Below are 27,595 nucleotides of genomic sequence, written 5' to 3' on the forward strand. Positions count from 1 at the left end.
CATCCCATGTTTGTCACTGAATCTACATCACAAACAATATGTGTGCTTAGCTTGCAAACAGCTTTTGGTTGTTTATTTAAAAAATAATTATTAAAAACAGGGAGAAGAAAAAAAAAAGAAAGAAAAAATTGCTGTTGGATTGTGAAGCTGAAAAACTGCAGAGCAAACCATGGGAAGACCTTGTGAAGGGTGTGAATGTATCAACAAATATATGAAGCTTGTTTTGTAGAGTGAAGACCGATCAGTTCACACTAAGTTGCCTTTATTTGTGTATGAACTCTCAGGAGTAAAAGCCAAAATTCTGTTGAGACTCTTCAGGCGGCTTCATTTCCTCTCTTCTCTTTTTCTCCCTCCCTCTCATCTCCTCACTATTGTGTTCTGTCATTTATCTATTTTATGGGATTATCGAGGCGCTTCTCCCCTGCCCGCAATTCATTACGCTCCTAACTGCTCACTTAGGTTTATGCCCCTTTAAATCCCCCAACAGATAACCAACCAGCCTCGGTAAACAGATAGAGAGGGAGGGAGAGAGAGCGAGAAAGAGAGACATGTGGTGGGCACTCATCAGAGAAGGAATTAAGAGATGTCACGCGGCAGTGGCCATGGCAGTGAGGAGAGACAGTTAGTGGCGGTTTTTAACGCGGCTGCCCTCTTTCTCCTCATTAGTAATTCAATTTGCTCTTTATTAGCCACTCTTATCTCCTGCACAGAGTCCCTCTGGCTAACCCCTCCATCACCCGCCCTGTCTTTACCATTCGCCCCCTCTCTCACATCTAACCCAAAGAAGCATCACCTGGCTGGAATAAGACAAAATTTCCTATTTCAAGACTGTTGTGGCAATGATATCAGAGAGAGCCAAATTTACAGGTATGGACAAGGAAGGCAGTTATGTGGTAATACTGACACTCTAATGTGCACAGAAACAGACCGCAAGCGATTACAGTGAGATAGTCGGCTTGCTTTCACAGGGATGGGGTGGAGGGGGAGGAGTTGGCTGTAAAAACAGTGATTGCTTTCCATCAGGTTGGGCTTATATTCTCCAGTTCGTTAAAACAATCCAATTTGCAAAGGGATAATTACGCATTAGCTCCTTTTTATCTACTGAGCGAGAGCGCTGGCAGGGTTTGATAGTGTAGCCGTATTCGGCGAGCCACTGCTGCAAATTACCCGCTATCGGCACATGTACACCATCACGGCCCGATTGGGCAATTAATTAACTCCTCCTATCCCCAGCGGATACGGGCCATCGCACCCAAACCTACTCCCTAAACCAATCAGGCTGCTGAGAGCATGCTGCCCTCTGTTGGAAGTGTATGGTCAGACAATAGACTTATTTCATTATCTTCCACATTTAGGATATGCCAGACAAAATAAATATCTCTGCAGGGACTAAATATGGTCACATGTGTTAAACAGTTTTAAAGTCTGTTAAAAGCCAGCAATTTGCAGTTAAAAAGCTACCTATGGTAGAGAAATTGTGAATTTTGCAGCGAAAATGCATAATATTCAATGCAAGCCTAGCCTATGACAACTGATAACTCTAGGCAGCATATATATCCTGACTTTGTAAATTGTTAAAGAGAAAAATTGGCATTATACGCAAAGGGCTGGGCAAAAAAATATATTTTGCAATTAATCCTTTTTTTTAAATGTGGTTGATTCGCTATAGATTCTATAGATAAAAATCCTTTTTTTTCTGCAAATATTGAACATAATATCTGATTGACATTAATCTTAGTACTAGTCTTCTCCACTAGATGTCATCCTCTTATTTACCTTGCGTAATGTCACAGCGGGGACCCAGACATTCATTCAGTGCAACATGGAGGATATAGGTGCTATAGTTTGAAAGGTGTTCGGGACAGTTAAAACAACTGTCACTGTCCCAATTAGAGCAGGGCTGCATGGTCACAAAAGTTCATCATTTGCATGCATTTTCAAGCCTTGCCAATTTAATCATTCAAGCTCAAGAAGATGCAAAAGAACTTCCGCGCACTGTGTGAGATGTTTTTGTTTGTGTGTGTGTGTGTGTGTGTGTGTGTGTGTGTGTGTGTGTGTGTGTGTCAAACATAAAATTAATTCTTATTCATATCGCTTTGCACCTAAAAGGACAAATTCACATAAATTTATCTCAAAATTCCCTCCTTGACGAGTATAGCAAACAGTCGGTTATGACTTAAGTATGGTGGCCCAGTAGTGTACAACACAAAATTTAAAAAGCAAACATAAATTCACAACACAACGAAATCAAGCCACAAAACAACGGAAATGCTCCAGACCACTAGGGGGCACTCTGGGCGCTGTAAAGTTAGTTTACCACTGTTCTATACATTCAGCAGTCTATAGCTGTGTCTCATTTCAGGTCTCATTTGAAGGCTGCATACGTCATAAGGCCGTCTCATTTCAAAAAAGTGAGTAGGACACTCCAAATGCGGCCTTTGAATGAGTCCTTCTTTCGCAGGAATTCGGTGTGCATGAGGTGTATCCTTCACGGCTGGAGATAACCCACAATTATTTGTGTCGCTGTTAACCACAGTTCTTTTTTTTTATATATATATATATGAAAAAACGGCATCACCGCCAGATATATGTGCAAGTGTAGATGTGGTGTTTAAATGTAAGTAGTTTGAGCTTGTTTTTGTTTTTTAAGCTCTATTAACTCAAACAGATAGCTCTGGTAAACAGGATTACAACTGTTTAGTGCTTTTTTAAACGTTTAGAACAGTACATTTCTGTCAAGACAAGAAACATGTCATAGTAATTTTCAAGTAATAAATAACTTTCATTCATATAACTGGCGTGAGAACACAACGAGGTTGAACGTGTTGGCATAGCAACGTGATACTTCCTGCCTGTGTCCCCTACGAAGGATGTCTCATTTAATTCTGATTGAGGACACTCCGTATCATACTGCATCCGACACAGGATGTGTCCTCCAGAGGATGCAGCCTTTAAAATTTTACGAAATGAGAGCTTTTGTAGCTGAATTTTTATTTTTTTAAGAATTATTTGTTCTTTTTATTATTAATGATTGCTTAATTTTCTTTTATAATACTTGAAATTTATATCAGTTAGTAGTTTTAGCTGTGGTATCGAAACTGGAATAGAGAATTGATCATTTTACTAGTATCTAAATTTTTTGTGTTATAACCTTATTTATTACAATACAAGGATACAGGGGTAAAAAAAAACAACACCAATGATCACTATTTTATTCATTTGTTACTTTTTTTGTGGTAGAGCCAGATCATTGAATCAAACTGAATATCAAGAATCGAATAGAAGCCATATGAAGAATTGAGGATCAAACACTACTAGACTTTTCATTCAAACTCACATGAAAAAAACTATGAAAAATGTATTATAAAATTGGACCTGTTTGATAACCTCTGGCTGAACAGAACTATAGTGGAGTAATGCATAGTAGTGAGAATAATAAAAGGGTAAACGAATGCCTGAAATTTCTATAAGGATATATAAAACAAATTAAAATGACAAGTTAAAGATAAAACATGGAAAAAATTACAATTTGAATTATATATATATATATATATATATATATATATATATATATATATATATATATATATATATATATATATATATATATATATATATATATATATATATATATTCTAGGGTCAGGCTGCTACATGAGGGCATTCTGTGTACCACTGATCTACCCAGTGCAGGCAAAACTCTGGAAAACTAACAGGAAGTAGCAAAGATTTCCATGATATCATCTACATTAAGACTGTTTTCACAACAGAACAACCCAGTGTACAGTTCGTCATTGCTGCAGGTTTGTGTTTCCATGGGTACATAAAGCCCATCTCAACCCCTCTCAGAGGAGTGAGGAGTCTAAACAAAGCAGTGATAATTAATTTTCCAGAGATTGTTTTGGTTAATTACTAATTAAGCCTATTAGTCACAGAGGGGGTATAAACAATCTGTTCATTTAAAAAGGCAGAGGTAAAGTTGCATTGTGTTTTGAGAGTTGCAAAGCATTTTGTGATTGTGCAGTCATAGTAACTGACCTGATCTTGAGGTCCCTAATGAGGTGGCGGTGAGAGAGAGGCGGCGGAGCTTGTGCCTGCCAAATGAAACCAGCACTTTGGGCTGTGCTCGCCTGGCATTGGTTGGAGTCTTCACCTGAGCATGTGTCCGCCTCCACAAAGAATACCGGCTCCTTATAGTCTGCACGACTGGGCTGTATCTTCTCTCTAAGGAGGGACTGCATAAAGACAAATATGCATTAAATGCTGTTAGAATTCCTGTAAAATAAAATATGGCTCTTGATAAATTAAAATCTTGATAGATTTTGTAACATAATAAAATTATGTTACAAAAATTAAAAAGTAAGGGTATGCTTAGTTTGTTCAATAGAAGAGCAAAGGATTTAAAAAAAAAAAAAAAAACCTATGTGCTGCCATCTAGAGGACATTTTAAGAACAATACTGCTACCAGCTGTGACATTTGCAAAAAATAATAATAATTTTCACACTTTAAAGGGGTCATATAATACACAGGGCATAATAAAATGCATCACATTTTTGATGAAAGATGTTGAAAAATTATATTATTGAATTAGAAAGACTGTACTCACAAAAAGCAGCCTATGTAATATATATATTTTTACATTTATTTATATTTTTATACTATATACAATGTTTTTAAATGTTCTGGTTAAAAGTAAAAAAAAAGTGATATAAAACTGTGGAATGATATCCATTGTTCATACTGTACATTGCAATGGTGCAATGTCCAAATGTAGCATTTAAAACAATTTATTTTATTTGTAAATTACTTAATTAAAGCTGCACTATGTAGTTTTTCCATCCGCTAGAGGTCACCTATTCAAAACAAAGGCGTATTTAAGACACCAAGTTTGAACACATAATCTTGGGACATGTGGTCCTCACCTCTCAGCCAGTGCAAAAATGGGGATAGATTCATGTTCATTGATGTGATTATTAATGTTACTGTAGTATGAAGCAGAGCAGGACCGAGTGTTGATGAGGGAGCTGAGCAAGGCCGCTGGAGCGATTGTTGAGCAACACACGGTTCGCAAGCATCAGGACTTTTATTATGACGGGATGGGACGCGATACAGTTGTGGGCGCTATTTCCGTTTTTCCAATCATGGGTATGAGGTAACGCTGCTCTGTTTATCATATTAGATACATTTAAGTGTGTTTAAAATGAGGTTATGACATTATTCTGGGTGTTCGCTCAGCGGCTGCTCTGACACTTGTTCACACTGCTAAGTGTAAAGCGTTTCCGGAAATTGACAGGCAACTCCCTCAGATGACCCGGCTCCTTTTTACAAATAGTTGGAAACATTTGGAATATTGTAAGAACTCAACTGAACTAATAACAATGCCCTAGGGATTTTTTACTACAAAAATACTACATTGTGCACCTTTAAAAATAATTTGTGTCTGATTACATAGTACCGGGCTGCCAAAAATGCAAATATCAGTGCATCTCTAAAATTATTAAAAACTTCCCACATTATGGTACAAACTTCCCACATTATGGTACATTATGATCTTGTCATATTGTATATAACAAATTGATTAAAAACACAATTTGTGTTATGCATGCCAGGCCAGTAGTTGGCAATGTTTTTTTGTAAAGAATAGACATGCGCATGACGTCACTTTTTGTAGTTTATAACGGTATCGTTTCAAAAACGTGCATTTAAAAAAAAAATTTAAAAAGAGATTTTAGGCTCCCAAAATGTTGTGTAAATGACCCGACAAAAAAAAAAAAAGCACCAACCAATGGCAACAGACACTGACAACTGATCACACTGATCCAACAAAACCTGACTAAGTGACTGTTGCCGCTGGACAGTGTCTGTCGGTGCAGTGTGAATTGGCCTTTAAAAAAAAAGCAGAACTCTCACTTGCAAACAGATTTTCTGATGATCTTGGTTCGGCTCCTGAGCTTGAAGGCACCAGGTGACAGTAGAGTGGTAGTAGGGTTAATGCGGGCTGAGCTTGAGGACACAGCAGAACCCTTTTGACCAGTCTTATTAGCTGTCCATCGATACACTGTACTCTTATGGGTAGCCCTAGAAGTTGCACTAGATGCATTTGCTGTTGCATTTTGTCCAGCCGCCTTCCAGCGATAACGGCTAGCATGCCCAGCGTGGGATGTAGCAACACCCCCAGCTCTTGATTTTTTGGATGAAGTTGTTGTCTTTTCTTTCTTGGGTCCCTCCAGTCCACCTTGAGAGGTTCTTACAGGGACTTTAAGAGATTTGGGTGAAAGAGGCTTGCGTAGCACTTTCGTTGAAGTGTTTACTTTCTCAGCTGTTGACGAGGAGCAAGACGAAGACACCCAGGTGTACTTTGAGGTCTTAGGATCTCCAAGGGAAAGAGACAAAGGCTTCCGAGACGCCCTCTTATTGGAGCTCGAGCCTCTTCTGACAGGTGCTGTCCCAGGAGAGGATCCAGAGGCTGGGGAGACAGAAGCCACTGGCTTAGGTATGCTTTTTATGTTTACCATCTCTTGGTTTTTCACCCAAGTAAACCGAGATCTCTTATGGCCTGGCGAGGCTATACGTGTCTGAGTTGAGTCAAGCTTAAGCTGGAGCTTTGAGGGACTCAAGGATGCCTGAGACTGAAGGTTAGAAGCAGAAGCCGCCATATGAGGAGAATCTTTATTGGCTGATGGCATTACGACAGTCCTGTTGGATGAGGCAGAAGCGGGGAGGCGTGGTTTGACTTGAAGTTGAGCTGGAAGTCTGACAGTTGAAGGGATAGAGGGGTTGTTCATAGCTGAGGATGATTTCAAAGTGGGTTTTATCTTCCTTTCAGGCTCTGATGAGGAAGTAGAGTCTGTTAGTTCATTGATAGATGAACAGCCATGGTTGGTTTTTCCTGTTGCAGGTATAAGCACAGTCCTTTTTCCACTGGCTTCACTCTTCCTCTCCTTTGAGGTTTCACTTTGGACACTGAGTGAATATGTTGCAGATTTACTCTTGGTTTGTTCAGCTGTCAACTGAAAAATACTGTTATTTCCAACAAGTCCAAGATTATCCCTAGTAGCAGTGGCTCCAGATGTAGTGATGAGGTGAGGAGGCTGATTCAGGTGTTCCAGAGCTGGGCGAGACACATGACTCCCAACGGCCCTGTTAGTCTTGTTGTTAAGAGAGTATGTTTTCCTCCAGCAGCCAGAAGAATGAGGTGCATTCGGCTGTGGCAGTGATGAATATGACTGCGTGTTGTGTGAGGCATGACCCTGACTCTGGCCCCTCCTTGAACCACATCTGGCACTACCCCACTGGGCAGATCTTGAGGGAATGTCACCGTGAGTGCTTTTATAGTCATTAATGAGGTCTGCAAAGTCAAGAAATAGTGTGTGAAATTAGATAGCATTCAAAGTCATGAGACTAAAATCAAATTCAACTGACCAGATTAAAAAATAAAATAAAAAGTCAGATAAAGTTCAATCAATGCGATATATATACCTTCATACAGTCAAACCAACATGTATAGACTTTCAGTCGCTCTCGGACATAAATATAAAATATATTAAACTGTGTTCTAAAGATGAACGGAGGTCTTATGGTTGTGGAACGACATTAGGGAGAGTCATTAATGTCATAAATTAAGTTTTTGGTGAACTAATCCTTTAAAATATTTTTTTAATCAATTTTACTGCTAGCTGGTACCTCTGTATGAATAATTGTTGGGTATAATATGTCACAGTTTACTCTATTTTGCCATCCTAACTTAGATAAATTAACTATAGAATCCTGCACCCACTAGTAAAAAAACATGTGTCTAAATACTTGTGGTTTCACAAGTACACACACACACACACACACACGCACGCACGCACGCACGCACGCGCACACACAATCCCATATATCCTGGGACTGATGTGGTATTTTTTCCATTTTCAATTGCATTTTTTTATTATCCATTCATGTCAAATACTTCAAATGAATTTCAACTAAATTAAATAATATAGTTGCTAACTACAAAATAAAATGCAAAGTAAATGTAATCATAAAAATGTAATAATAGAATGCATGCATAACACATAAAATAACACTGTTCGAATTTTGTTTTTGTTTTTTGCCTTCTTGCTACAAATGTCTATTATCTTATAATGTCACAAGAAATGTTTTATGTAATTGTAGTTTCACATTGTGCAGATTTTAGAGATCATCGTTTACAACCATTAATATGGTGAATTAATGGTCATCGAGATTGTGATGACTTGGAAAAAGTGTCCCAATCAACCTGAATTCACCCCTATTTTTTTCATAAAACCACCTTAAATTAGCTACATATTCAACAGCTACCAAGAAAGCAAATACATGTGACAGCAGCCTGAATAGAATTTTATATAGAATAGTAATATTATTAAACATACCAAATAATAACAACAGATAAACGAACAGAGAGATTCGCCGTTTAAAAAGGGCATTTCTGTCACTGTCGTTTCTGTCACTGCCCTTGACACTTTCGGAATCTGTTCTACAGCAGCAAGCAGCAAATAACTACCAAAAATCGAGGAAAATAAAAACCTAACATAAATAAAAACATATAAGCATCTCAAAAGGGGTTACTCCAGACACAAGTAACGTCACAGTATGTTTTAGCTTTAGTGGATAACCGTTAGGTCAGGCACATTGTTGAACGCTTCTTTAAATGTGGCTAATAACGAACGTAGGGTTTGGGTGGATGTTGAAAGCACTGTTGAATTACACTAGAAGATCAATATATAAATAAAATAATCACACTTACTTTGCAGCTCCTCTATTTCTCGCTTAAGCGCTTCACGTTCAGCCATCTTCACACCAAAACACGCTGTCATAAAACCGCGACGACGCTTGTGATTACGTATAGAAGCAACATCCAATCACAACACGCCTCTCAACAGATGAGTGAGTCTACAGTTTTGTTTTCTAGAGCTCAAATGAACTGCGCTTGTTGTAAGAAACTTTACAGCCCGACAACATGTCTGGGGATTAGTTTCATATAGACTTAAACCTCTGACAATCGAATCATTATTCTAGCAACTAGTTTATATCTTATTTGTAAGAAGGTAGACAGTTTTAATGAGTTTCGTTTTGGATACAGAAATCGAAAGTACTAACTGACATCGGTAAGTAATGCGGCAAGCGCATAATAATTTCGAATGTTTGTACAGTTTAATTGGTAACTTAATTAATCATTTAACGATGTAGCGTCAGAGTAGTTTAACCTAAAAACGTCCCTAAAGTTTCATTTAAACTAATTCATTTTAGCCATATAGACAGTCTACCAGGTCCATATATCAATTAACAAACAACTTGCTATCACTAACTATTGACTGTTTTGCAGAGAGTGTCTACACAGCATCTACCAGCACGGTTGTTTTAAATTATTTACTTTTGTTAACTTGGAAATGTTTGAATGACGCATCGTTCATATAGAGGAAGAATATGCATTGCTCAGAGGAAGTGAACAAGTAACTGAAGACTCCAGTGCTATCCAGGCCTTTTCCCATATTGGAAACACTGGTATCAACTTGAAAGCCTGACATACCTCAGTTCTTCAAGTGACATTTTCAAGAAATGGATTTAGCCAACAAAAAGCTATACTTCATCATAACTGCACAGCCACCTTCACCACATACGGATATAAAGGCTGGTGAAATATGCTTCATAGATAAACAACTATTTGAGGCAAGGCAAAAGTGGAACAACACAAATAGTTTACCTGTTGTTTGTATGGGTACAACATGGGATGTAACTCTTGATAAAGTTCTTCTGGTGCCATTGCCACGCAGATCAGCAGAATTACTGCTGGCTCTTGAATCAAATGAAGAGCGACTGTTGGCACTGAACGATGGTAAATCTTTAAAGGAAGCTTCAAGTCTGTCCACAGGCTGTCGTGTGTACGTGGAATATAAAGAGCAATGGCTCAAAGGTGTGATTCGATATATTGGCAGTATCACTTCTGGTGCTGATCCTATAACTGGAGTTTTCTTTGGGGTGGAACTGCAAGTGAGTAACGTGTGTGTGTGTGTGTGTGTGTGTGTGTGTGTGTGTGTGTGTGTGTGTGTGTGTGTGTGTGTGTGTGTGTGTGTGTGTGTGTGTGTGTGTGTGTGTGTGTGTGTGTGTGTGTGTGTGTGTGTGTGTGTGTGTGTGTGAGAGAGAGAGAGAGAAAGAGAGAGAGAATGTGTTTTGTATTGTCGAATAAATAATAGAGGTTGAGCAGTACATATCTACTTTTATGGAAGTCCTGTATTATCTTATCTTCTTAGGGTAAAGATGCTGGAAAGGGACAAAATGATGGTTCCTACCATTTGAAAACTTACTTCACGTGTCCCAGAAACTCAGGCATTTTTGCCCCTTTTTCAAGAATCAAGCCAATGGATGAGAAACCTTCGGCGCCGTCACTTCCGATTCAGTCTTCCCTGTCCATGACATCTACAGAGCCTCTCATTGTTGGAGACAGAGTAACCTTTTTTGGTGACAAAAATGTTCACCATGGCATGGTTATGGCTATAAAGGACGAACCAGATGGTAAAATGGTTCTCATATCTACTGTGAGTAGTGACTTCTCATTAGAGCGAACCAAATTAATTGTTTACTTACTCTGGTTCTAAGTCTGTTTGGCTTTGTTTGTTCAGTCATACACAGGAGGAGAAATTTAAAAAAAATATTCCTGTAACGCTACTCTTTCAACACTTTTCTAAGAGCTGAAGATAAAAGTAAAACTCAGACTACTAAATATATTACTTTATTATTCCCATGGGAAAATTTGACAATAGCATAACATTAGAACTAGCATTACTTTACTAACGTTAATAATTTTAATTAAAAGGATATTACAGATTTTCATCAATTCACACTGATTATTAAATGAAGATGTATGCACAGTATAAGAAAAAATAAATCAGTATGTACACATTACATGTTCACCTTTACACAAAGATGAGATTAAGTAAAGTTTTATAGTAAAAGGTCAGGATGATTTTCCTAAAACAGTCCTCTTCTCAGGATAAAGATGAAGAGGGGAAGCAAGGGGGAGAGATGACAGTCCCATTGGATTGTGTAATCAAAGAGGAACTGTTAAATAAAGGTAACATATGCATGTGTACTTGCACAGAAGAACACTTAGTACAACCAGGGTATATGTATTTGGGGATGAGCATTTACATGAACAATAATTTAGTTCCTTTCAATATAATGGAGTTTTTATTTTTTTCACAACCAGATGAAACTGAAAAAATGGACACCTCTCAGAGCCCAGAGATGGGGGGTGTTACTGATTCTGAAGAGATTTCTATTGGCTCCCTCGTGCAGTTTATTGTGGGGGAAAAACTAGCTTATGGAATTGTACGCTGGATTGGGTATTTACCCGATTATCCTGAGAAGAGTGCTTTGCTGGAAGTGGTAGGCTATACTCTTTATATACTCTGTTGGTTGTCATCTTTCATGGTTACCTGTAGTTCTAAAAATAAATTAAAACCATCCAGCCAATTGTTAAATTCTTTAAAAAGAAAACTAATATTTGTATTTAGGAGGAAGGCAGTGGAGTGAGTGATGGAACATATAAAGGAAAACAGTACTTTAAATGTCCTCCTCAAAGTGGAATATTTGTGAAACTATCATCTTGTCAGCCTGATGATCGTTTCTCTGCCTCAAAGGAGAAGCTGTTTAATGGACAATCTGGTAAGGTCTGGTACAGGTCCTAACCTATAGATTTCTTTTTTGAAATTGCAACATACCTGAAGCAGGTGTGTCAGGTGTTCAGCAGTAGAAAGTGAAACTTTCAAGGACTGCACTGGTAGATTACGGCCACAATATACGTCACCACATACTGTAGTGCAACTTTACTTTTGTGCCTCATTCTTTTTCTCTGTAACAGATAAGGCATTCATACCAGTGGAAGAGGAGACTGTACCACCTATTAGAACAGAAGATGTGTCAAGGCGATTAATTGGTCAGATGAAGGGCATTCAGGGTCACTGCAACTCCTGTTATATGGACTCTGCCCTGTTCAGGTTAGAACTTACCATAGACCTTTGATTAAAGATGAAAAGAGTAATAAACTTTGCTGATTAAATGCAAATTTCATTTGTTTTAAGGAAAACCATATACAACCATAAACAAATATTGTATAAAGTGTGCGTGTGTGTGTGTGAACCGCCCAAATAGCAATTACAAAAGTGAAACAACAAATGAACACGCATTTAAAATGTATAATAGTTTTCATTTCTCAACAGTTGAATATTATGGCATGATCTCATTTCTTTTTTCTTTTTTTTATCCAGTGTGTTTTCCTGTTCATCAGTTCTGGATTCTCTGCTTTTTAAGTTCACACAACATCAAACCATTCAAAGCATTCTACTGAAAAGCATTGTCAATCCTCTCCGCAAGTGAGCTTTCAACTTTTTATTGATATATTTTTTTATTTTGTAAAATTGAATTTTTCATCCACCGTTACAGCACATGTATACATATTGGAAGGCTTGAATTATCACACTTTCTCTCATATTTACAGACATGGTTTTGTATCAGAGCGCAGTGTGATGAATCTTCGCAAGCAATTAGAAAATCGGGAACGCTGCCCCACTTACACCACAGATGAGAAGGGTACACTTTCTTCTTCTTGATGTCATAGCCATATCCGGCTTTGTTAACTATGTCAGATTTCAAACAGAATATTGAAGTAAAATATCCAACTTTACATTTCTCTGCAAGTCATCAAAACGCAGATCCAAAATATTACACAGCTGTTTCCACAAATTATTTATATCTCATTATCTATAAAAGATCTCTTGGCTGTTTTATGGAATTGGACTAAGCATAGTGTTTTTCTTGATGTGTGCAGATCCCGAAGAGTTCCTCTCTCTCATCATGCAAGAGATTCTTTCTCTAGATCCACCACTTAAACTCTGGTATGACACTTTTTAAAAAAATACATTTTATAAAAATGTTCAGGGAATCGTAAGGAATTTAGCTATTTTGTTCCCTTCATGATTTCATTAGTTTTTTATTTTTTTTTTTTTTTTTACTTTTTGAGGTAGTGCCAAATATTCCCAACTATTATATATTTATTATAAACAACAATATTTTAGGGCCTATTTACATCTGGTCACTTTATGCATTTTCTGTGTTCAGATAGCTATCAATTGTGGAAAGAAAAGAAAAAAACACTGGTGTAAATGCCCTTCGAAATGCATTAATGTGGGCAAATATAAAAAGGAACTGTTTTAAAGGGTTTTATAGTTCCCCCAAAATGAAAATTACCCCATGATTTACTCACCCTCAAGCCATCCTAGGTAAATATGACATTGTTTATATCCATTGTAATGCTTGGATTATCCAGGACATTGTTTTATATAACTCCGTTTGTATTCGTCTGAAAGGAGAAAGTCATATACACCTAGGATGGCTTGAGGGCGAGTACATTATGGGATAATTTTCATTTTTTGGTTAACTATACCGTTTAAACTATCTGATCAGTAAATCACATGAAGTGACCAAGTGTAAATGGACACAATATCAATATGTTATCACACTGAATCTCTGTTGCTAATGTGTAGCCTTTAACTACCTATTGGAAATAACAAATATTTTTGTATACGTATATACAGTTTCTTGTTTCCTACTACTTTTCAAAGATTACATATAATATACTGCAAAATATGTCTTGCCTTCTAATTTCTGGATTTTTTTTGGAGTTCATGTATTCATATATTTGTATCACTTTATCTGCCTTAAGCACCCCATCAGGAAATGGACATAAAGAGCAAAGCTGTTACTACTACCAAATCTTTATGGATTACAACCACCATTTAGTCCTGCCGACGGTTCAACAGCTGCTTGAACATTCATTTTTCAGCAACAGTCTGAAACTAGCCGAGGTATCATTCTTCTCTTTGCATGTTTTGTGTTTGAGATTCTGCTTTCTGTTTTTTATTTGTCCTATTTTGGTTGGACATTTAATGCATGACCTGCAGATGGTGCTGTTTCTCTCTGCGTAAATATTTCTGGTGCGAATCCAAATGGATACACAACTTGTATGTTTTTCTTATTGAATTGTTGTGTGATCAAACGGTTACTTATTCCTCCAGGTGCCTGCCTGTCTGATTCTTACTATGCCTCGCTCAGGGAAAAGTTTCAAAATGTTTCCAAAAATCATTCCTTCTACTGAACTGGACATCACAGGTCTTCTCGCTTATGGTAACTTATCCTAACCGTTTATACAGTTATTGGTATCTCAGGGTTTTCCTCTTGATGCATTTCCTATATTAAGTAATCTGAGGTGTGTGTTTCTATATATCTGTTCATTAGGTCCTCAGCCCTGTGTGTTGTGTGGTCAGCTAGCGAAGGAAGAGTGTGCTGACTGCTTCAGAGATGCATTGTTTAGCGATACAGGATTCAAATATTTCTGTTTGAAATGTTCCACTCAGGTAGGGTCTTAAACATTTATATTGATCCATTCCTTCCTCAGGGGCACCTCCATAGGCTTGATCATATAATAAAATCAGTTGATTATAAAAAAATAATAATGTTAAATAGTACTGTTTTAAAACACATGCCCCCTGTTAATTTCACAATAAATATTTTTCATACAACGCAACATTTTCATAAACTATCTTGCTTTATTGTTTATGTAGGTTCACTCTCACCCGCTGCGTGGAGGGCACACACCCAGAATCCTCAATCTTCCTCAGGGCTTCTCTCACTCTGATCCACGCACTCCTCCACGGGAGAAACTGGAGCTGTTTGCTGTGCTGTGCATAGAGACCAGCCACTATGTTTCTTTTGTAAAATACGGACCTCAGGATACTGACTGGATCTTCTTTGATAGCATGGCTGACCGCATTGGTAAGTGAATGTGTGTGGATGGAATTTGTGCTTGTTTTGAGTTCAACATTTTTGCTGAGTTTGCACATTATATTGTACTTTTACCTGTTTGTAGGTGAAAGCAATGGCTATAATATCCCAGAAGTGCGTGCATGCCCAGAGGTTGGCCAGTACCTACATATGTCTCTGGCTCAGCTGGCAAATCAAGTGCCTCGAGAGATGGAAGGTGTGGCGAAGCGACTCTTTTGTGATGGTTACATGTACCTTTATCAGAACAAGAGCATGTCTCTGTATCGATGATTAAATCAATCGTACATATTAATGTACATAGAGTGTGCAATCGTATTACTTATGACTAGGTCTGCTTAGTAATGGATTATAATATGTTCTATTCAAGGGAATTTATGAAACTAAATGCTTCTGCTCCGTATTTGAGCATTTATCAGTCAAATATTTCCACTTTCTGGTAAATTAGTTTCCCATTTGTTTTTGCCTGGATGAGAGATACTCACTCTTTAAACACGCTGGATGGGAATGATGCAGCAGCTTGATATCCTTTAAGTGATTTAGACTTGAAAAAAAGTGCCTTGTATGTATATAAGAAATAGTATTAAAATAATTTTCCACTCTTTAAAAATCATGAAAAGGGTTTTATATATATATATATATATATATATATATATATATATATATATATATATATATATATATATATATATATATATATATATATATATAATTTTTTCTTTTCTTTTTTTTTTCTGAACTGTGAGCTGAACTGCCTAATTCTTGTTAATATAAATGGGGGGTCAAGATATTTTTGTTTAAATTTAGTAATACTGACAAGATGTTGTTTCTATAAAACATTGACTTACTGATCTTAATTTTAAATTCTTACTGGTTTTTTAGGTCCATTCTGTATAAAGTTTTCTTTTTACTGAATAACATTTTGCGACACACTGTATGTATTTACAATTTCCTAAATTATGCCAAAATATTTAGATTTATTTCATTGGACTATTTCATCTATCTATTCAATAGAAATGCTTGCTCTTGTCTTTCTCTACTGTATATGATTTCATTCCAATGAAAAAGATCAACCAATAAATAAATATATCTTGACAGGAGCTATATCCTCTACGTTTTCTTTCTCTCTCCCTCGTGTGTGCTTGTGTGAGCCATAGACCTCAGCTCATTACATGTCTCCCTTTATCAGGCAGGGACTGCTTGTTTGTCTTTTACTACATCATCATAACCATAACTGAAGGAAATGTAGTTTTTATTTTATTTTTTTACATCAAGATGTGGAAAAAAAAGTCCCCATGAAATCAAAATTGGCTTTTAATATGACTATGTTAGTCTGTTATCTATAAGCCATTGTGCTTCAAAACCATGAAGACATTTGCATTTAGAAGCACTCAAAATATACATTCTCGCACTTCCACCAATACGGATCAGTGATTTTGATGACACCACTCTGCACCTCAGCTTCTAATCAGATTTTTTTTCTAATCAAATGCTCTCTAGAATGAAGCATCCCACCCCCTACATTATAAATAGACACTGAAGCTGCGACTATAATTGGTCACTCGTTCACAAATATACTATTTTCTACATAGTGACTGGCACATAGTGCACTAGGGAATGATTCAGACAGTGTAAATATGCTGCTTCCCATTAGGGCGAATGAAGTCTGGTTTCACTAGTGTCACGCGAATCCACCACATCGCGCACACAGTCTGCTCTGGACTAGAGATGCAATACTGTAGCACAGATGCGCAAGTCGATGCAGACCACAAACCATATCGGAACCATATGAATTCTGCACAGAATGCTATATTTTAAAGCAATATGGAGGGTATTAGGAGGAGAACCGGTTGCAGATTAGGAGAAAACTTTACATTTACTTTACTTGTACAGCTGTGGCCTAAACTGATATAAAAATATGTGATATAGTGATATAAACTAAACGCTATTGGCTGTTTTAAAAAGGGGAGGAGCTGTTCAAGATGTTGGTCTGTAACTCACCATTGACAGGGCTCAATCCGAGGGGTGGCCGCGGGATAAACGGTTGTTTTTCAAACTCCCTCTGCACGCAATTAGATAGCGCTACTACAACCATCCAGAGCAATGTGATGTGGGGCTAGTTGATGGATTAAACTTTCGCCGTATCCTTTTGCCAAAACTCTTCCCTTCTTAAGAATAATTTCAGTGCCGTTCTTTTCTCAAAGAAAAGCCTAATTCCAAGTCTTCCAGAGTCACTGCCAAAACCGATTCGAAAGGCCGCTGTTCCCAGCTTCTTTGTTTACAAGTAGCACGCAACTCTGCCGTCATTATGTTAAGCCCGCCCACCGACTCTATACACGATGTGATTGGTCTGATTAGTTTTTTCCAGCTCAGAAGACTATTGAGAGTTGCTAGACTACACTCTAGATTGGCTGTAAAATAAATTGGCTGCTGCTAGGGTGCATATATATTTCTAGGCTAATAAATCTATGCTGTCATACAGCTAATACACTTGGATGTAGGTACTTAAAGCCAAAAGTATACTTAGTTTATATTTTTTTACACGTATGCAAGCGCATAGGCACAATCGGAAAAAGTAAATGCTGCGCAAGCAAAAAATCCGCATTTCAGAACGCGTGTACTCTTCTATGACTACAATTTGCGTCAAGCACACAGCATGCTAACCCTTGCGTACACGTAAAAAGTGAAGCACACTGTTAACTGTTAACATTTACACAAAATTATAATATTTACTTTCTTCACATCAAGCCCGCAGCACTCCTCAAAGAAATTGAAAGGGTTAGTTTGAAATGTATGTCATTAATGACTCACCCTAATGTCGTTCCACACCTGTAAGACCTCTGTTCATCTTCAGACACAGTTTAAAATATTTTATATTTAGTCCGACAGAGTATCTAACTGTAGGCAAACTACACTGTCCATGTCCAGAAAGGGAATAAAAACATCATCAAAGTAGTCCATATGTGACATCAGTTAGTTAATTAGAATCTCTTGAAGCATCAAAAATACATTTTGGTCCAAAAATAACAAAAACTACAACTTTATTCAGCATTGTCTTCTCTTCCGCGTTTGTTTTCAAACCTCAAATAAAGATTTAAATGGTCATGAATCAGTGTATTGATTCATGATTCGGATCGCCAATGTCACATGATTTCAGCAGTTTGGAACTTTGACACACGATCCAAATCGTTAAGTTATGCATATGACTACTGTTCCCAGAACAGGTGTGTTGCCTCGATCGTCCCCACTCTTCATGGCCTCCCAAACCGGTGATCACCGCCTCTGGATCAACACCTGAAGACAGGAGTGGGCCTTGTTTGGCCACTGCTAAGCGGAGCGGAACGATAGAGCTGCCGGTAGAGCGCAGCAGGCACTGGGGTTGACGAGATCTAGCCTAGCCGCCTAGCGCAGACAATTCCAAACGCACTGGACAGTGCTCATGAGTATACCATAAACACCCACATGCCATAGGACAGGAGCAGATGTTCAGATATTTCTTCTGAAAAAGTTTATTAGCCATTTTTAGTTGTACTAAACTCAAGCTAAACACTTATCTTGAGCCTTTTCCTTCAACATGAATCACCACTGAGGGTTATCGTGTGAATGGGGCTTAAGTTTGAACATTTTGTTTTGAGAAAAACGTATTAGCCTTTAGATAACATTGCTAAACTTGTTGCTTAAAAAGCTTTCTCTTTGACCTTAATTTCGACAAGAATCACACTGTGGGCTTCCCTTGCAAAAATGTGGCATGATGGTGTACTAGATCACGGTGAAGAGCTGAAGAATAAAGGGATTGAAACATCCGATGGCATTTATATGATGCTCACGTCGTCATGCGTCATTGTAGCCTGACAAGCCAGACCCACATCAAGATGTTTGGTCTGGAAACTCACCATAGACAGGGCTCAATCCGAGGGGCGGGATAAACGGTTGTCTTTCAAACTCCCTCTGCACACGATAGGATAGCGCTACACCAACCAGAGCAACGAAGGTGAAACAGAACTCGCTGATAGATTAAACATTCACTGTATACGGTCGGCTAAACTCCGAACACATCTTACCTTTTTAAGAACTACTTCAGTGCCGTTCTTTGTTCTTTTCTCAGAGAAAAGCTTAACTCCAAGTCTTCCAGAAAGCAGTCAAAGCTGATTCGAAAGACCGCCGTTCGCCAGTGTCTATGTTTACTAGAAGCACGCAAACGCAACTCGGCAGTCGTCATTATGGCCCCGCCCACCGACTCTATACACGATGTGATTGGCCCGTCCAGATTGTGAGGAATACAGCTCAGAAGAGTATTGAGAGTTCCTAGACGACACTTAACGGCAGATTAAATTTGCTGCCGCTAGGGTGCGTCTAGATTTCTAGGCTAGCGTCATTGGCCTTTCAGGCGTAAATAAAAGGTCTCTTCAGCAGATGGCGCTAGAGCGCATTATCCCATAGTCATGTGTTGTACCGAGTGAACCGACTGAATGGGAACATAATTCAATACCCTGATTCATGACCATTTGAATCTTTTTTTGTGGATTGAAAACAAACATGGAAGAGAAGACAATGCCGAATAAAGTCGTAGTTTTTGTTATATTTGGACCAAAATGTATTTTTGATGCTTCAAGAGATTCAGACCAACAATGAATTGTTCTGCATCTGTGAGAGTGTGGGCGGCTTTTTGATATTGCAGCTGTACTTCCTGACCTCTCTCCCGAGGTCACTACTGTGCAGACCTGGTGCCAAATCTGCGCAAGATGTCAGCGCCATATTCGAACATTCGGAGGCTTGAATTACTTCAAGGGAAGAGAATGAAGTTGCTTCGTCCATATTTTTTTACGGCCATATGCTTCACATACAGAGATAAGTAGGCCTATATTTTTAGACAGTAGGCCTATATTTTTAGACAGTAGGCCTATATTTTTAGACAGTAGGCCTATATTTTTAGACAGTAGGCCTATATTTTTTTAAAGACTTGCTTAAGTGAGCAGATGACAGAAAATGTAGTCTAAATGTAAAAATAGGGGGGAAAGAGTTGCACAAATAAGAATGATCTGATATGATAAATTCAAAAATCTCAAATAGCCTACTGGCTAAGCGTCTTATGGATACAATTGTTTTTTTTTGTGTGTGTGAATCCTTGTTTTTGACTTTAATTGGTGTGCAGCTATTATATCTGAAAGAAATTCATTTCTTTTAAACTAATAGCAAATATTTTCACTTTCAAACTATATCCTCTTCTGTCCTCTCAAAGCACCCACCATGCTCTTATATTCATGTCCTTTCTCTTTCTTACTGTTTCCATTGAAGGAACGCGTTCCTTTTTTTCTTTCATATATATATGCTGTCATTGTTAGCCCTTTCATTGATTTAGAACAAAGCGAATGTGTGAATACACAGCCAACACATGCTGAATTCACAAAACATTGTCAAAGACACAGGGAAGAGCAGACCTGTCATCAGCAAGCACTGCTTTACAGGCACAGGAAATGTTCTAATGCTTGACTCTAAATCAATAAAGTGCTGCCTTTGTGATGACCTCCTTATGCAGACAAAGCTCAGCACTGTAGATGGAGTCAATGTCAACTGTTTTCACCAGACAAATCCGGTCGATCTGTTACCTGTTGAGAATAATGGCAGAATATTTTTAAAAAATCTCATTTATGTCATCAGTTCATTGTCAATGCATGTGTTGTGAAATTCTTTGCCCTAATTGAATCAAAAGTGCTTTTACACACAACACACATTGAGCATGTGATGGGATGGAAGAGTAAAAACAATAATTGTAATTAAAAAGTGATGGAATGCTTTTCAGCAACATGCTTATCAAGTCATAAATGGATACTGATGCTTAATAAAATGAAGTCACCAGGGAAACCAAGGTTGCGCTGGGCCATTAGATTATATTACATTCACATATCACTGTGAGTTAGTTTCCTATATGCACGGATGCTGGGACGCTAAAGCATTAGTTATGAGTAAAATCTGATATGGACGTTTCTGATTCTATCACACAACTCATGGACAACATGATTTTCTGGGGCTAATTCTGTTTAGATAAGTGATCTATGGCTTGAGGGCTTTAGGGGACCCAGAGGGAGTTATGACTCTCAAAAAAATTAAAATGTAGTCCATTTAAAACATCAATCCAACAAAAGCATAAGAGCTTCATTTATTTTAAATAAACAGCATAAAACCTGAGCTTGAACTTGAATACACTCAGGTTATCCTAACGGAGGGTGTTTACTTTTTTTTACTTTAATGCCAAACTAAATACAGTATACTCTTTATGCATTTTGGCTGTTCTTTACATTTTGGGCTATACAGCTAATATAGCCCTTCATGACAAGTGTGTGTGTGTGTGTGTGTGTGTGTGTGTGTGTGTGTGTGTGTGTGTGTGTGTGTGTGTCTGTGTGTGTGTGTGTGTGTGTGTGTGTGTGTGTGTGTGTGTGTGTGTGTGTGTGTGTGTGTGTGTGTGTGTGTGTGTGTGTGTGTGTGTGAGTGTTGGGGGTGGTTGGGGGGGTGTTGTGTTACCTCACCACAGCTCCACCCACATCCCACCTCTTTGCACATTTTCTGTTATCCATGAATGCCGAGCGGTGACGCGCTGCCAAGATGGCAACGCCTGACTTTAGGCTTCAAAAAAGCTCTTCAGAAACCTACGGTTGACGTCACAGACACTAGGGGAGTGCGGGGCACAACCTAACGCGGGGTTAGTTGTAACACGCATGGTTTAACACATAGAGAAAAAATAGCGCCAAAATTAAAGGGGTGATGAATTAAAAAATCAACTTTCCTTTGAGCTTTTGACATAAAAGGTCATGATAATATAAGCTTATCCTGTAAGTTTTTCAGAGCTGCAAACTTCCTTTTTAGTCAAAGAAAAGCTTTTACACCAGGCCCAGAAAACGATCGTGAGCTTCATTCTTACATCACGCAACGAAACACACCTCTACAGAACGTGTAATTCAGTAGCCCCGCCCACCGGCTCATGGAGCTGTTCGGATCACTAGCCAGCAGCAATAAAAATGTGGACGAAGATAGCAAGATATTGTGGAAGAACACAGTCGCTGCATAAGCTTCCTTCGGATCATAATATTAGGAATGTGTGATACTTAATTTAAAGTTCCAGCTCACGTGGGGAAGACCGCTTCATTTCACAGCTGAATCGTTTGTAAACAAGTCTCAGGTGCTGGATTTGCAGACACAATGTTGTTTCTTCTATATTGGATCCGACAGGAATGGTGCAACACATGCACCAGGAATGGTGAGTAAAATGTCTTTTTTTATATGTAATAGGACTAATCCCGGGGCTGTAGCTACCATACGGACTACCACAAATTATGCCTGTCTGCAGAAATTCATTTTTGATCTGAGCTCACTCCTGTCTGTGTGTGTGTGTGTGTGTGTGTGTGTGTGTGTGTGTGTGTGTGTGTGTGTGTGTGAGTGCACGGTACCCGCTTATATCGACTGATCGTGCAGGTGCGGCCATGTTCAATCGCGGGTGGATGAGAAATAAATCATTTTGTTTGTTTGATAAAGACAAGTTGTAGTTGCTGCTTTCAAAATAATCTCTCCCTCATGTGAACTGACACTGGGGTATAGATATGACAGCGGATCTGAAGCTCATTAAATATGCAAATCTTATCCAATCCTAGCCGTGGGCATTTACTTCCAAGTCTCCAGTGTGGCACGCCCATCAAAACCCAGCGTTCAGAAGACAGCCTCAAAACCAGTGTAGAAAATAGCCTATTAGTTATGATGTTTTTGAATGTAAAAACCACACAAACAAACCCACATAATTGTACTAGACATGTGTGCAAATTATGCGGGGGAAAAAATACATACTCTAAACCCCAAGTGCATTTACACAAACTGAGACAGGCAAAAAGCGTTAGGTTGTGCCCTGCTCTCCCCTACGTCCATATTTTATACAGTCTATGGTGTTCCTTTACAAAGTGGCATCGCCAACTACTGGCCTGGCATGGAAAATACAGTTTGTAGTCGTTTTTGTGTACATAAAATGATGACTTTTGTTTTGTTTTGTCTCTAGTACATTGTTGTCATGTAAACATACCCTCAGTTTCACCTTCAGACGGTCTGGAAAATCTCCTTTTGTAAAAGTAGACGGTTCTCTGCCAGAACTGGAGGACCAGATTTTGTGCCACAATTCAAACGTCTGGCTATACAAGAGAGTGATTTAGATAATAACTTGCTTCAAGGTTTGCAAAAAAAAAAAAAAAAAAAACCCAAGATGAAAACCTCATTAAACCCTCAATATGTTGAACACAACAATTCTCCCTTATTATTTGCCAGGGCATGCCTGTGGTCAGTTGGCTACAGTATACCTCCTCTAAAAAGAGACGGTTAGAATCAAGAGGACAGAGGCTGCATAACAAAGGTTATATGGAGAAAGCAGTCCTAATGAGCATTCTACACCGCACACCTGGTATGTGCAAATACTGAGTTTGTGTAATTAAGTGCTTTACAGAAAAGGATGCCTTTATGTTATGTCAGCTTTTTTTTTGGGGGGGGGGGGGGGGGGGTGTATAGGAGGGAGGAAGAGAAGGTGTGATGTTTCAATTCTCATACTTGGCCATCCAAGTCATTAGTTTCTGTCTTTTTACCCTGATCAACATAAAGAAAATAAATCCATTCACAGGGAGGCATAAATAGAGTGAAAGAAAGAAGTAAATATCCTTTTGAGGGGTTTAATTTGTAATAATCAGTACTAATATAAAAATCCATTAACAATCATCCTGTTTAGCAATATATTTTGCGATATGTGATTTATGGGTATGTTTTTTAATAATTAAACAATCGAATAAAATGCAGTAGGTGTTATTGGGGACTGCACTTTTGTTGTATTATCTATTATAATAATAATAAATGTGTTGCAAGATTTATTTATACATATCTTTGTCACGGGTTGTGAGGGAGATAGAATACACACGAAGAAGAGGAAGATGATGATGAACGTTGACAGGCTTTTATGATCCAACTGGGTAATCCAACGAGGTAAATCCAAACACAATTACACATAGACGAGATCCGACAGACACTCAAACTGAGCTGAACATGAATAGGGGAGATATGACACACACACTCTTGAACACAAAGACTAAATCAAATTAATCACTATGACAACAAACAAGGCAGGGAGAAACGGTGCAAACGAAAGTGTAGTGTAACAATCTTGTAAGATCTTCTATCTTGTATGTCTGCATTTAAAGTCACAAGAAAAAAAATAAACAATAATACTGATACTAATAGTAATACTAAAAAAAATACTATTGTAAAGCAATTATTGTACTATTTTATATTTTTGGTTCAATTATAACTATTTCTAAAATAAAATATCATTAGAGAACATTTAGGTTCATTCTTCGACTTTACACTTTCCACAAAATATACGGATTGACTGTACAAATGAAAACGAAAGGGTGTCGGTTTCAGATGTATCCAATCTGGGACCTGGTTTAAAAATATATTATTATATTCGGCTCCCAAAACGCTGGATCCTTGTGGACAAAATGCTGATAAGATATTGAAGTCGTCACTTCTGCATATAAAGTTTAAAATCAGTTAAGGGAAATGTGCAAAATGTGTATTAAAAAAAACAAAAACAAAGTTGAGTATAATGAGCAGATAGTGCAGTGATTAAAATAATGAGGGTGTGAGGACTTTCCTGTCTTTAGTTTTTAGTTTTTTTATGAGGATTTGTTTTCCCCAGGTTAGCCACTCTTCCTTATCTTGTTTACCTTGTTTCCCTTTCTACTCCAGTGCTTCAGTTATTGGTTGGTCATTGCTCCTGTTGTTGTGCTCCTGCCTGTTCTTTAAGGATACCAGTGAACCCTAGTAAATGGACCCATTCAAGCAACCCAATTTCTGGGTTTGTCCATTTTCAACCCAACTTGGGTTGTTTTTAACCCAGCATTTTTAGAGTATTTTATTGTACGTCCCAATTTCTCAGAGCACAGCAAAGGTCACTGATTTTGCTGATCACAAGCTGAGATACAGTACCTAACGGACATCAAACACGTCCTCCATTAATGTGCATGAAGAATAACTCCACAGATGAAGGAAGATGAAAGTCAAGAGGGTCTAATAAAAGGAGCACATCCGTCAGTTTGTTGCATACATCCCAATAAATGCTGACAACTTCTAACAGAAAAGTGCTGATTTTATGTTAATAGCACTCAGTACATGTTTGAACTGTTAAAAAAATTGAGAAATTTGAGGTTTTTATAGGTGGCACATTCCACATATTTGCCAGTTTTGAAAACGAGTTTAAAATGACAATTATGAGAACAGTTTAAGGAAGTCAATGGAAGAATTGTTTCTTTAGGACTAGAGTCAGAATTAGTCTGGTTCTGTTCTTGAAGCCTCCACAGCATTTATTTTGGATGCTTTCCTTATTTTCCATCTCTGATCAGGTTAACCATAACTAATAAGCATCAGGTTCACCATAATTCAAACTTAACCATAACTCAAAGTTTATGCTCTGATTTAGTTTGTGTTTTGAATCTGTTTTCAACTGTTCCTGTTTGCCGTCATTGTAATAAGTTGACCTAGGCTGTGTCCGAAAACCTACATGGAATGTATATGCTAAAATGAGTTTTGGCATGCATATGGTACGTGGTTTTTCATGTACATATGATTTGCACTTCATGGCGTATTATACGCACAAACCCACCCGACCACCCTAATCCTACCCAAGAGCAGTGTTGGGTAAGTTACTCTAAAAAAGTAATTCATTACTAGTTACTAATTACATCTTCAGTAGTGTAATTAGATTACTGTGCAAATTACTCTCTCCAAAAAGTATTTAATTACTTATTACTAATTACTTTCCAAATCCTATAGCAACCTTGAGTTTTAAGTGATTCAAGGATAGATATGAAACGGCTCTTTTAATTCATTCAAATACGTAATATAAAACGTCATCAATTATTCTTTTTAACTGACCAATGTATTACACATGAAGGATATGTAAAATTAGGCAATTTAAAGTTAGACTTTAAATTTTAATGTCAACTCCACTATTGTATTATAGATAATCATTCTACAGTCTATACACAGACTTCAGTTGAATTACTTGTGAAGTAACTATAATTAAATTACACAAAAAATGAGAGTAATCCCTTACTTTACTTTTTCAAGGGAAAAGTAATTCAATTACAGTAACTAATTAACTTAGTAACTAGTTACACCCAACACTGCCCAAGAGTCATGTGTGTCATATGCACACCGCAAAGTGCGTATCATATGGACTCGAAAAACTGCGTAGCACATGCACGCCAAAACTCATTTTGGCGTATACAGTACATTCCACGAGATTGCACACTCGTACTATTGATACGCATTACCATGTGATTGTGTTGCCTTATCAGACAATGGCTTGAAAGGCAGTGTTTTGTGCATGAAGGCACCTCACGAATTGGGACAGACTTTTTGGATAGACTTCTAAGGCAGTGTAACAGTTTAATGATCTTCAGCAAAACAGAGAAAGCTTTGGTGAGAACTAAACCAATATTTAATTACTAGTAATTTCTCGCAAGAAATGACATCAGCAGTGGAAAATATTGGTAAAAAACCCATACATTTACACACAAACTGACCCTCAAAATTAACTTTCGGACGCCATCTTTTTTCCCCCAGCTCAACTGTCACTGAATGGAAAGTGGGATATCAAAGGCAGCGAAGGATACATCTATGCTGCCTTCAAAAATTAATCAGATGAAGGTATTAGCAGACAGTGAAGCAAACATTAGATTCGGATGTGGCTTGATTCCTTCCTGCCTTCAAATGTGTCCTCCGAAGGCAGCATTTTCCAGGTTTTGGCTGCAGTCTACTTAGTTACTGATTGTTCACCTGTTGATTATTTAGTTCCCTCGTTTACCTCGGTGTATAAGGGTTAGTTCACCCAAAATTCTGTTATTAACTTTACCTTTATGTCATTCCAAACCTTTAAAACCCAGGATACACTGCATGATTTTACCAATCCTATAAGATCATTACAAATCACACTGTGTGTCGTGGCTCTATTAAACATTACGACATGTATGTAGACTGTATGATGATGACACCTATTGACTCGTAGGCTATCATGTAAGTTTCTATAAAAAATCATCAGCATGCACTATAGTGGTAAACAAAAATACCATGATGACTTATACTTTGGATGGATGTTAACTTTTTTTTAAATTAACAGCACTGATTAACAGTTAGTTAACAGTTTTAACTAATCTTTATTCAAATTACAATGTAAACTATGTCCTTATTTTCAAAATACAATATATAAGTTCAAATATTTTACTTCCTATTATCCATTTTTTCAATTTTATTATTTATTTTTTTGAATGGGAACTGAATGGAAAATTAGAGTACAACGTGGTTAAGAATCAATCAATCAATCAATCAATCAATCAATCAATCATTAGCAATGCATGCTAACAAATTCAGTATCCCCAAAAATCATAGAGATTTTCTTAATTCTTCTCAATTTTGGGGAAATGTCAAAATCTTTGGAATTTACGCAATCTTCAGATGAATTTCTAGAGTATTTCTCTCTCACTTCTAACTTTCGCATTTGGCTCCTAGACTCTGAAATAGCCTTCCTGATGATGTCGGGGGCTTAGACACACTCTCTCAGTTAAATCTAGATTAAAAACACACTTGACTTTAGCCAAGCATTAATCAATATAACACTTCAACTGCACCAGCTATCTATTGCTTGGAATATTATGAAACG

The 27,595-nt window shown here is 37.7% G+C and overlaps 2 protein-coding genes across 3 annotated transcripts in view; one reads left to right on the plus strand and one right to left on the minus strand.

Annotated features, from left to right (window-relative positions):
- The window catches only part of zc3h3 (zinc finger CCCH-type containing 3), a 103,206-nt gene extending 94,344 nt beyond the window's left edge, over positions 1 to 8,862 (minus strand). The window contains exons 1-3 of the mRNA XM_067459845.1: positions 8,768 to 8,862; positions 5,911 to 7,348; positions 4,038 to 4,234 (exon numbers count right to left, since the gene is read on the minus strand). Coding sequence (XP_067315946.1) covers positions 4,038 to 4,234; positions 5,911 to 7,348; positions 8,768 to 8,837 — 1,705 coding nt within the window. The 5' untranslated portion in view covers positions 8,838 to 8,862. The remainder of the gene's footprint in view (positions 1 to 4,037; positions 4,235 to 5,910; positions 7,349 to 8,767) is intronic.
- Positions 8,863 to 8,914: 52 nt separating this feature from the next.
- On the plus strand, positions 8,915 to 15,472 carry cyldl (cylindromatosis (turban tumor syndrome), like). Of its 2 annotated transcripts, XM_067458421.1 has the most exons (15): positions 8,915 to 9,128; positions 9,347 to 10,011; positions 10,272 to 10,556; positions 11,011 to 11,092; positions 11,228 to 11,406; positions 11,535 to 11,685; positions 11,882 to 12,017; positions 12,288 to 12,392; positions 12,518 to 12,609; positions 12,848 to 12,914; positions 13,742 to 13,883; positions 14,094 to 14,202; positions 14,314 to 14,432; positions 14,640 to 14,850; positions 14,945 to 15,472. In XM_067458421.1, exons 2-15 carry the CDS (start codon positions 9,580 to 9,582, stop codon positions 15,127 to 15,129), a joined length of 2,295 nt encoding a protein of 764 aa, XP_067314522.1. In that variant the 5' UTR covers positions 8,915 to 9,128; positions 9,347 to 9,579; the 3' UTR covers positions 15,130 to 15,472. The 2 variants fall into 2 exon arrangements, with proteins under 2 accessions (XP_067314522.1, XP_067314523.1); XM_067458422.1 differs by having other exon boundaries at positions 8,915 to 10,011.
- Positions 15,473 to 27,595: the final 12,123 nt, after the last annotated feature.

Source organism: Pseudorasbora parva, chromosome 12 (genome assembly GCF_024679245.1).
Source record: "Pseudorasbora parva isolate DD20220531a chromosome 12, ASM2467924v1, whole genome shotgun sequence".
NCBI classification, from domain to species: Eukaryota; Metazoa; Chordata; class Actinopteri; order Cypriniformes; family Gobionidae; genus Pseudorasbora; species Pseudorasbora parva.